This window comes from Populus euphratica, unplaced genomic scaffold (assembly GCF_000495115.2).
Source record: "Populus euphratica unplaced genomic scaffold, PopEup_1.0 scaffold50.1, whole genome shotgun sequence".
NCBI lineage: Eukaryota > Viridiplantae > Streptophyta > Magnoliopsida > Malpighiales > Salicaceae > Populus > Populus euphratica.
In genome coordinates this window covers 816,465-828,414 of record NW_011499870.1, presented here as the reverse complement: position 1 = coordinate 828,414, position 11,950 = coordinate 816,465, and the positions used below count along the sequence as shown (strand labels likewise).

General features: G+C 30.4%; 1 protein-coding gene and 1 pseudogene across 3 annotated transcripts; one reads left to right on the top strand and one right to left on the bottom strand.

Moving 5' to 3' along the window:
- Positions 1-862, top strand: part of LOC105127076 (boron transporter 4-like) — a 3,597-nt pseudogene extending 2,735 nt beyond the window's left edge.
- Positions 863-3,302: 2,440 nt separating this feature from the next.
- On the bottom strand, positions 3,303-5,340 carry LOC105127078 (EG45-like domain containing protein). Of its 3 annotated transcripts, none has more exons than XM_011028191.1 (4): positions 5,095-5,340; positions 4,008-4,171; positions 3,595-3,895; positions 3,303-3,498 (listed from the first exon to the last, which is right to left on the bottom strand). In XM_011028191.1, the coding sequence occupies exons 1-4, from the start codon at positions 5,325-5,327 to the stop codon at positions 3,492-3,494; spliced, it is 705 nt and encodes a 234-aa protein (XP_011026493.1). In that variant the 5' UTR covers positions 5,328-5,340; the 3' UTR covers positions 3,303-3,491. The 3 variants fall into 3 exon arrangements, with proteins under 3 accessions (XP_011026493.1, XP_011026494.1, XP_011026495.1); XM_011028192.1 differs by having other exon boundaries at positions 5,100-5,158; XM_011028193.1 differs by lacking the exon at positions 5,095-5,340 and adding an exon at positions 4,337-4,469.
- Positions 5,341-11,950: the final 6,610 nt, after the last annotated feature.

The following is an 11,950-nucleotide window of genomic DNA, read 5'->3' as shown; positions in this document are numbered from 1 at the left end:
TTTCCCTATAGCCTAATTTTCATTTGGTTAAACATCGACCGGATTATAATCTATATGCATATAATTCAAACTCCAGCTGGTGATAATTTTGCTTCGTGTTCTAGCTTAGCTTCCTATTCATATTAATGCATATGATAACTTGGTGCAGGAAAGAGAACCACCTGATGTGGATTCTGAAAAGAGTGAAGATGATTTCTATGATGCTGAGATACTGGATGAGATGACAACCAACAGAGGCGAATTGAAACTCAGAACCCTAAGCTTCAAAGAAAGATTACATCAGGCAAGAAATACTTATCCCCTTTAAATAATTTGGTGTACTTTCTCTTAGTATCTTAATGATTCATGCTTATGATGGAGTATGATATGGTATGCTTGGCAGGTCTATCCACACGAACAAGGATGACTTTTGAGTACAATGAGTACTTAACAACAATTAGGATATACTAGATAATTACTACGATCCTCTGTTTGACCTAAAGAACATGAAACAAAGGGCCTTTTGAGCAAGAGTGTTGAAGAATATCACTTGTGTCGACGGACGGAATCTGTTGCAGAAGAGAAAGAATGCCAGAAGGAACAGTGTTAATGAGGAGGCTTTGTATATAGCTTGTGATTGTTTGCTTACATATATCCACCACGAAAAAGAAGTTTGAGAGGGAAGGAGAAATGAGATACTATTAGGAATGCAGAAACCCTCATATTATCCCTAACGAAATTAGTGAAATTTTATTATTAGTGTTGTTTTTTTTTTACTTGAACAGATTGATAGTCAGAAATTTTAGAAATCTTTCACATTTTTGTTGGTCACTTTACATTATAACAAGTTTTCCCAATTTACAGAATCACATTAAGCTGAACCATTATTCATTTTGACATTGATATACAATGGCCTGCCCTTTCTAGATTCTCGCTTTGCATTCTCATCGCCATCAGTTAAACCTCTATGGAGCCTTGAAGCTGTTTCGATATGCTCCAAGCTTTCAAACCGCTAGAGAGATCAGTGAGTGCCATCTCTGGCAAGCATATAATTTTGGCATGGACTTTGATATGCTTAAGAGAAAAAAAACTCATTCGAAAGTGGGAATCTGCCTTGAAACGAGTCCCAATCTCACCAGCTTCTCTCCCTTTTGACATAATTTTGTACCTGAAGTGTCATGGTCTATCCCATACTCATTTTTCTAATCCATACAGGTGGAAGTTTCTTCCCAAACCTCCATGTTAAGGAAAGTTGCTCATTTTCCAACTTCTTGCCACTCATGCTAACTGGTGCCATGCTCACGAGGAGTATATTAAAAGAAACCTTTTTTTTTTTAACCGTTAGAACTAAAGCAATCACTGAAGCTATGCTCATTATTAAGAGTGTCTTGCACCTATCCTGGAAGAGTAAATCCTATTGTGGTGGTGTCTCTGATAGTCAAGCTGTGAGAGTAAAAGAAAGATCTGGTGCCCCTTTAATCAATGGGACTCACTTATGCTGATTGAAACCCACTTCTAGAGAAGACTACTGCTAGAATTCTTCATTGCTAACAGCCATTTCATCTTCTTTAATAAGTCAATTTTGTTGAAAAAGTTAAAAGAATGGAACTCTGCTGTGTAGCTTGGAACACCTGGTGTTTGTTGTTTATGGGTTGCCTGGTGCCATAAATATCCCATTTGGAGCAGGACATGGATGCAGCAGTATTTCTGCTGGACTTGGTGTAAAATGCCATGTCCTCAGCAATTCAATTTCAAATCTTTTTGTTTTAAAATTCTTTCTTTTTAATTTCAAATCTTTCCTTATTATTTTAACAATGGATCTAAGCTTTATTAATTTGATCCCTCTTTCCTGCATCACTTGTTATTTCACTGCCTGATCTCTTTTTTCTTTTCTTTTTTCTTTTTAAATATACTTGAAATGGAGTAAAAAAAGATATTAAAATCATCTTTTTAACACGATACAAAATATATAATATAACCACAGATTAAAACTTGCATTGTAAAATAATAAAATAAAAAATAAAATATTTTAACTAATTATATATTAAAAATTTCAATCAGCATTTGTTTTCTGTTAATGACAAAGCCTTGAGTGCTGTTGAGTTTCTGCTCATTTGACCAACAAATGACTTGGATGAGCTTCTAGAAATAGACTCTTTCCCTATGCTGCAAAAGTGACTGGACTTCTAGAAATGACTTGGATGAGCTTCTAGAAATAAAATCACAAATAAAATATTTTAATTAATTATATATTAACAATTACAAAATATAACATAATTAAAATAAATAATATAAGTATTTAAATACCTTTAAATATATAATTCAAATAATTAATTGATTAAAAATATGAAATTATTTTTAATAATTATTTTAAGGTTCATTCATTTGCTATTTTAAGGGTCATTCATTTGCCGAATTCTAAATATTTTGTTTTTTATCGATGTACAAGCTCTTTACATGCGATCTTTCAGGAACATCAATAAAATCCTTTCTTGGTATTGAAATTATAAGAATAATAAACATAAAAGATAATAAATTGTAATCCAATTTGCTGCTTGAGCTTTGTAAGTGTCAAAAGCATGTTAATTTATTTTTAAAATATTAAACTATATAAGAATAAATTAAATTTAAAGCAATTTAATTAAACTATGAATAAAATATTCACCTTAATTATGGACCACACAAAAATATTTACTCAATCGTGTAGCACACATTTTCCTTCTTACCACTTTGACTGCACCGGCCTCCTTTCAGAAACCGCACCGGCCACCGTCCTTCTTCTCCTCTCTTGCATTTCTTTACTTTCCTCCTCCTCCCATGGCTTTCATTCCCATCACCATGAAATCCTCTGTCTCTCAAATTCCCCTCTTCCTCTCCCTCCCCCTCTCTCACCTACCCCGTCTACATCCCCAACAAAATCTCAAACCCCAATTAGCGTTGCTGGCGCTCCTCTCTTCCTCTCTCACCCGCCCTGTCTACATCCCCAACAAAATCCCAGACCCAACTTAGCGTTGCTGATGCTAGCAGTGCTAAGGTTGAGACTTGAGAATGTGAGATTTGGGCAAAAGGCAAAGGGGAAAGGGGAGGATGGAGAGTGGGCAAAAAGCAAAGTCGGGAAAGTGAGTCAATAAATTTTATAACTTTCATCAAACTCGTAAACTCGGTTCGAGTTGAACCGAGTTTGATTGAGTTTGCTGAGTTTGGAGTTTTTAACTGGATACTCAACTCGTAATTTTAACAGCATTGAAAATTTGTCAATTAAAAAGTTTCCTTCATACCCTTCAATTCTGGAAACTTCTGGAAACGAAGAAGTGTCCTCAAGAAAAAAGAAATGTAATTTATTAATAAAATGCTTCTTATTCGATTCAATGAACAAGTAATTGATAAACACAAACACACAATTAATACGAATAGCTAGCTTGCTAACCCATGTAACTCATCACGTTGACTTAATCTCAACTAACCCTTGCACTTTATCTAGAAACAACTGTTCTTCTTCTTCTTCTTCTTCTTCAAACCCTGCACACCAAAACATGCCCCACGTACGTTTAGTTATGTTCCTTTCGAAATGGAAAAATCTAAGATTGAGAGAAAGACAAGACAAGCATGACTTACTGTAGGAATTCTACGTTAACCAATCTTGCCGAAGGATCTGCAATGGTGCCAAAAGCAGTAGAGGAGAGGACTATGGTAGCCCCATTCGATGAAGGCCTTGACCTTGATGTTTGTGCTCGATCAACAATCCTAACCTGAATGATTTGGTCTGGAAGACAAGTTCCCGGGACAGCTGCACTGATGCATCTCACCTGGTACTGTCTTCCACAGGCGGCGCCATTGTCCCATATTCTCTCGCCGGCCGCGGCAAACATCTTGCTTGATGGGAAATGTGATGGTGAGTTCCCATAACAGGCAGTGGCTGCATCACAATCACCCCATAAAAAAAATGTTTAGGGATTAGGACGGAGAAGCTTTCGAATTTCAGTTATGGAAGTCATATGTTTGAAGATGTAGCAGTACTGGGCACTTACGTAAATATGGTGGTCTGTAGTGGGCACAGGTGCCAACATCGCCATATGAGAGATGGAAGAGTGTTGCCAGGAGCATTAAGAGTGGAAATCGAGAGGTCGTCCCGAGTGTTGGCATGCTGCAAACTGCCAGTGTTAAGAAAAACCACTGCACTCTGGTGAGAGTTCTGCACATATATATACTTATTTACTGAGTGTATAACGTATTACACATAAATGTTGATTCAAGAGAAATAGAAGGAATTAGCTAAATAAGCTTCTATATATAATTGAGGATCAAAGAGGGCACACAGGAAATGAAGGAAGAGGAGAAATAAAAGGAACCGCCTTACCTTACGGAGATAGATAGAACAGGAAAGGTGATGACTGATGAGACTTGTTCCTTCCTTCCTTTGTAAAGATAACAGAGAGAGAGACAGAGAGAGGAGAGCTTGGCACGAAGAACGGTGTAAGAGCCTGCGGTTATTTATAGAGGGAGGGAACTGCTACTCTCTGCAACTGGCACCCAAAGTTCTCTGCAACTGCAAATCTGTGGGAACGGCTTCTCTTTCCTTTTCTTCTGTTAGTTTGATTTACGGCACTGGTTTTTTTTTTTTTTTTCAAAATGTCTTGCCATCCACGCGCTATTTGTGTGTGGTGAGGCACGTAGGTATAGTTTGGTAATGGTAGATCCTGTGATCCCATTACGGAATTAGCTAAAAAAAAAAAAAAACTCTTTAATTAGTTTATTCTCGTAATTGTATTTTTTTTATTATTATTATGTTGTTCTTGTCATAGATATAATACTAAGTTAAATTCACATGTCAATAAGTCATTTATTTTTATTAAAATAATATTATTTTATTTTTTAAAAAAAAAATAAATAGAAGGAATTAGCTAAATAAGCTTCTCTATATAATTGAGGATCAAAGAGTGCACACATGGAATCCTCAACCCAAACCAACACAACATTAATCTAAAAGAAACCCGAGAACCTAACTGGCTCGTAGGGGGGAAAGGAAAGCAATAGGGGGCTGTCAGGTGCTTACTGTTGTTATTTATAATTGCATGGGAAATGAAGGAAGAGGAGAAATAAAAGGAACCGCCTTACCTTACCGAGATAGAACAGGAAAGGTGATGACTGATGAGACTTGTTCCTTCCTTCCTTCCTTTGTAAAGATAACAGAGAGAGAGAGAGAGAGAGAGAGACGGAGAGAGGAGAGCTTGGCACGAAGAACGGTGTTTGAGCTTCTGGTTATTTATAGAGCCTCCCTCTATAAATAACCAGAGCTTCTGGTTATAGAGCCTCCTTCTGGTAATTGCTCCTCTCTGCAACTGGTACATCAAGTTCTCTGCAGCTGGCACATCCGTGCGAAGTGTTTCCCTTGCCTTTCCTTCTATTAGTTTGACTTTCAAGGTACATTGCTGATGGTTTCACAATGTCTTGCCATCCACGCGCTATTTGTGTGTGGTGAGGCACGTAGCTATAGTTTGGTAATGGTAGATCTTGTGATCTGGAATTAGCTAAAAAAACTTTTTTTAGTTTATTCTCGTAATTGTATTTTTTTAATTATTATTATGTTATTGTTTTCATAGATATAATACTAAGTTAAATTTACATGTCAATAAGTTATTTATTTTTACTAAAATAATATTATTTTATTTTTAAAAAAATCTAAAGTTACTTTAATAAAATTTAACTAAATTAATCAAGTCATTTCCAACCTAGTAAATCAAGTCTAATTATGTTTTTTAATTATTTTGATAGTAATTTATTTTAATTATGGATGATAAATTTTATATTAATAAAAAAAATAGTAAAATAGAATGAACTTAATAATAATGAGGATTAAATAATTTATCTAATTAAGATTATATTTGTATTTATATTATGTTTATTTTATTTTTACTAATATGGCTGCTGCCACACCTTCCCATGTTACTTGAGGCACCAAATTATCTGCTCATGGTGGCTATCCAGCGTGGCATGAAATGCGCGTGGCGTGAAATGCGAGTGGCATGAAATGCGCGTGGCATATACCTACCAACTACCAATGAAGGGGCAAAAGAGTATATATTGGGAATCGAGCCTGATAAGGAAGTGCACTATTGCAGCACATCTTTTGGGTGGACAAATGGCATGTTGTTATTGATTGGGAAAAACATATATTGTATTATTAAAATGCAGTATATGTTTTTATTAAAATTGTAAAATCGTTATTAAATTCGTGATTTTTTATGATTTTATTTAATTATTATTGATTTTACTTAATTTCAATTTAATTTTATTAATTTTTAAATTTTTTAGATAATTCTATATATTAATTTATAAAATTATATGATTTTACAAATTAAATAGTAATTTTAACAACCTTGGAGAGGTCAATGACAACATTAAGTAGTCTCGCAATCCTCTCCATGATAAAGCAATGCGTGTGGCAGCATAAAAGTCACAAACCAACAAAACAAACCTTATATATATAACTTTCCTAATACCACATGATGATGAAGCAGCGTCTATGGTCAAAGATTGTCTAGCATGATTTTTTTTAATTTGATTTTTATTTTTTTAATTATTATTTATTTTATTTAAAATAATTAATAATTATAAAAAGAAATTTCAATTTCAACCCCATGAAATCTTTTCATCTTTTTAATTGGTCCTCATTTTTTTTGCGCTTGAGAAAAATTTTTAAATTGTTTTTTTATTATTTCATCCTTAATTTCTTTTTATAAAATTTGATTTTTATTTTTTTCATTCAGGTAACTTTTTTTAATTTCATTCTTCAATATTAAATTAAATATTTTAATTTAATTTAGATCTATGATTTCATGGGTTGAGTTTTAGAGATTAACTCAAGTTAAGGAGATTCACTCGAGTTTTGTTTTTTTAAGCATAATTCAAGTTTTTTCGGTTTCAAACTTCAACGTTTATCTAATTTAAGTTTTGGCTTTATTAAAAATTTTATCACTAATTTTGAAATTGACATGGATAATCTAGATTCTTTTTATTCTTATTCTTTGTTGAATTTACTTTGATATATTTTTTAAATTTCTATTTGTTTTCTCCATTTCATCCTTTAAATATTAGGTTAGTTATGATTTTTTTTCCAACTCAATCCTTCAATGATAGAGTTTATTTTTTTATATTAGATTTCTTGATTTTCTTCCATTTCTTTTTTATTCATTTTATTGTAAATTTAGAGGGATTTATCCAATCTTAAATATTAGATAAAGAATAAATGAATTTAGTATTATGAAGACTCTTAATCAATTTAAGAAATTTAATGATTTTAACAAAAAAAATGAGGATAAAAAGGGTAGAAAACAGTTCAAACAAAGTTTGAAGAACATTTCTTTTTTCTATATTTTTGTCAATTTTCTAGAAAACATGAGTTAATTTATTATACTTGATTTAAGAGAAGTCCACACAATCTCCAGCACGTAGATCCCAAAAATAAATAATAACATGATGTTAGAGTTTTTTATATTGAGTTTCGTGATTTTCTTTAATTTCTTTTTTATTCATTTATTTCGATCTCATTACTTCTTTTTATATATATATATATATATATATATATATATTGGTTTATCCTGATTTTATAATTTTACTTTCATAATTTTACTTGTATATTTGGTATGCTTATTTAGGTTAGCTCAAGACGAGTATTTTTTTTTTCATTTGATTATTTAAAATCTTAATCTTGTTTTTTTGATCTTTTTTTTTTACAAGTTGCTATGATTTTTTTTTTTTATTATTATTGAAATTGATCTATTGATTGTCATTATATGTTCTTCAAAATATGCCGAGGTCACCTGGCTTCTTTTTTTTTTACCAATAAAATAAATGTACACGGCATGTCCACAAATCTAAATCTAAGTATATACTTTATTGTGTTGCTTGTTCCTTAATTTTGACCCGAATATATATGGAGGGTCTTCATGATTCAGGTATCTGCTTATGAAATCATCCCTGTAGAGGATGATGCACCAGAGTTTGCCAAAATCACACCAAATCACAAATCATAGCAGGAGCAATCATTGTTAAACTATTGGTCAAAAAGCAATTTACACATCCAAATCTGAACATTTTCAGTATCTTTTTTGTTTGTGGGTTGGATTTTTAACGATTTTTCCAGTATTATTTTGGGGATCATTTCAAGTTCTTCATTGAAACATGATGACTTGCAAGCCCGAACCAAAATGTTATTAACAATGAAGCAATGTGTTCGGGGATTTCACATAATTTACCATCCTAAAATATTTGATCAAAAACTTAACTAAAATGTTTGTAATAAATTCTAAAAATAATTTTGTGAAAAACATAATTTACTTTCTCAAGTGGCTGCACCCTTTACATTCTCTTTGTTTAACATTAAGGAGTGTTTTTAATATATATTTTTAATTTAATTTGATGTATTTTAAAAAATAAAAAATTTCTTAGATGTTGGTTTTAAAGTTTAAATATAGAAAATTAAGAGACTACCCAAACTTTATTAATCAACATACCCACTCTTGACAGTATCTATATACAGTGTAAAACCTTTACACATAAGCAAGCATAATTAAGTGATTATTAGATAATTCATCGGCACCACATTATAAATAGGATTTTTTTTTTTCAACGTGAAAAAAATATTAAGTTTTTTATAAAAAAATATTTAAACTGTGTGGAAATTGATTTAATATTTTTAATAGTTTTGGTAGATTTAAAAACAAATTAGATGACCGGTAAAAATATAATTTAACTCAAAATAAATATTTAAAATGAGATTTTTTTTATATAAATATTGAAACAATAACATATTGAATCAGTTCAAGTCAAATCATATATTACCATATCATTTCACATATTGAGTCATGAGAGCATGATAACCTAATAGTAAGCAAATCAAAACTTAATTTTTGATAAATTCAATATTAAATGATAAAATTAATAAAAATCAATAAAAAAAGGATTAAAAATTTTAAATTAACTTGAGTTAACCTACCTTATTCACGACTTGAATCATGAGACTAAAATAACTTAATAGAAATGTGAAATTGAAAAAAAAAATGATTAAAAAAGATATAAAAAATAATTTGGATTAATACAGATTAACCCGCCAAACCTGTGATCTGATTCATAAGATAAATATAATCTTATAAGAAGCAAATCAATATAAATTATAAAATCTAATTCTTAATCACTCAATATTGAATGATGAAACTAAAAAAAAATCAAATAAAAAAAATCACGAGCTAATTAAGTTAACTCATCAAAATAATAATCCAAGTCATAAAACTAAAATAATATTATAGAAGTTAAATTGAAAAAAAATTATAAAATTTAATTCCTAATAAACCTAAAATTAAAAAATAAAATTGAAATTGAAAAAAAATATATAAATTGAAAAAAAACCCTATTACAATAAATAATATTTTACTAGCTTTGATACTCGCACGATGTTACGAGTGTTTTAAGTGGAATTTAATTTTAATTATTATTATAATTATTTATAAACTAATTAAAAATATTATATAACAAAATACATGATATTCATTAAGCTAAATGCAAAAGTTAAGTAAAGATAGTTAAATCCAAATATAGTGAAAGTATCTAGAGTTATATATTTTATGCTTTATACCTATATGTCAATGAGCGAGAGGTTGTATTAACAAAGTAGATAATAAAGATGTCCAATTAGCTTGTGATGTTGGATAAGAAAGTATTGATTAACTGAATGCTAGTTTTTTTTCTTACAGCAAAAGATAAATGCAACTGTAAGCTATAATTTTTTTATAAATCAATAATAAATTCTCTTATTTGCTCGGAAAGGCAAGAGAATGGACCTTAAAATTATAAAACTAATTTTTCATTTATGTATTCTTTTATCAGAAACCTGTATTGACATTAGAGAAGAGTGATGACATGAAATTTTATAATGAAACAATGAATATTTACTATCAATAATGGTTCATTTGCAGACTAATCAGACTAATCAGAGAAAGAGAGCTAAATATTAAGGTAAACTAAAAGATAAGCATCACCAATGAGGCCACCCTCCTATTATTAGATCTTTGCTTCATATGATTTTATCAGGTGGTTTTCTAGGTTTAAAGGTAGCAATGCTACAAATAAACAAATCGTGGTAAATAAATTTTTTATATGACAGTTAATTCTTATGGTTGACCTACAACTCACAGTTCACCATTTGTTATTTGATACATGGAATTATTTTCTTAAAAGTAAGGGTTCACTGAATATAAATGTCGGAATATTTCTTGTCATAAGAGATGTTTTTGGTTCAGGAAAAAAGAAAATAAGATTTGTGATTTGGAAATCCAAAAAAAACATGGATTATTTTTTACAGTTAGGGATATTGACAAAATCCATCGAATTTGCACTATAGAGATTAAGGATTGTGAAGCAAAAAGTATTTACATGAAACAATAAAAGCAGGCAGCAAAGCTATTGATCCAAAGCAAAAAAATAAACAGCAGACGAAGCAAAAAACTACCCTGAAAAAGGTTGGTATGCACCGAAAAAAAGAAGTAAAATTTAAATATATGATAGTTAAAATGCAATTAAATTTGAAATTTTTTTTATGTTGCTCTAAATAAACCATGTAAACAAACATCAAGGCAAATAGAAAAAAACACACTAAAAAAGCCATGATTAGGACAGGATCATGGTTAAGTGAAGGAAAACACAGGGATAGAGAAAATCTTAATGACATGCACTTTCTACAGAAACCATGTAAATATAGAGATAATAAGCAATAAAAAAAACATCATGAAATTAAGTGTTGGGCAAAGATTAACTGACTTGCATGGAAAAGGAACGACATTGGATTGAAATCTTTAATATATCATGAGACATGATAATGGGTAAGCTTAGCTAAAAAACTACTCTTTGGTTTAACTAGGTAAGGAATAAAAAATATAACCCCACAAAACTAACATGTAAAAAGAAAGGATAAATATATAAGAATAAAAGATCAAGCAACTAAAAACAAAACATTATGTGTTGTTAAACATTGAAATACCATAACTATGATTAAGCATGCGAGGCAATAGAAATGCATAAAGCAAATAAGAGAGAGGCACAAATCAAACCTGAAAAAATGTTGACGATAAATAAAAGTTACCTCTTCAAAAGACCTAAAAACAACGTAACATTTTGATTAATATGTGCGAGGATAAAAACAAATAGACGTGGGGCATATTCAAGCGGGAAAAACATCACAATCTGGCAGAATGACAGAATGAAAAGGTAAGAAAATAAAAAAATAAATTATATAAGCTGCAAAGAATAAGAAAAATAATTTTTGTAATTTATTTAATGAGAGCGTCTTGTGTTCTGTAATCTTTTAAAAAATAGGGCAAGATTTTTTTTTTATTTATAAAACTCAATTATAGATCGTAGTTTGATTTATATAAACACTGCTAAAAAAAAGGGAATTATGACCTCCCCTCTTTATATGATCGTTAGGCATGCAAAATCTGTTATAAGCTCATATTCTTAAACGAAGAATAATTAACCTAATCTCATCATAAAAGTATAAATCCCATGTAATTTTCTGAAATGTCATTCATATTATTAATACGTTCATATTCTTAAACGAAGAATAATTAACCTAATCTCATCATAAAAGTCTAAATCCCATATAATTTTCTGAAATGTCATTCATATTATTAATACATGTATAGCAGTCACGTAGAAAAATATTAATTTGTATATACCATTGAACATTTTGAATTTTTCTTTTCACATTAGATCTAAAGAGATATTATTTTAAAATATTGTCTCCTCTCAAGCACAATGGAAAATCCAATGTTTATATCTAGCTGATGCTGCTTTTAATTAAAAATGATTACATAATATAATTAATTAATACCTCTTTAGCAACCCCTCGTGCTATTATTTCACCACATTTCTCTGCCACAAACCCTTTTTTTTCTAGACTCGGATGATTAGCTTATAT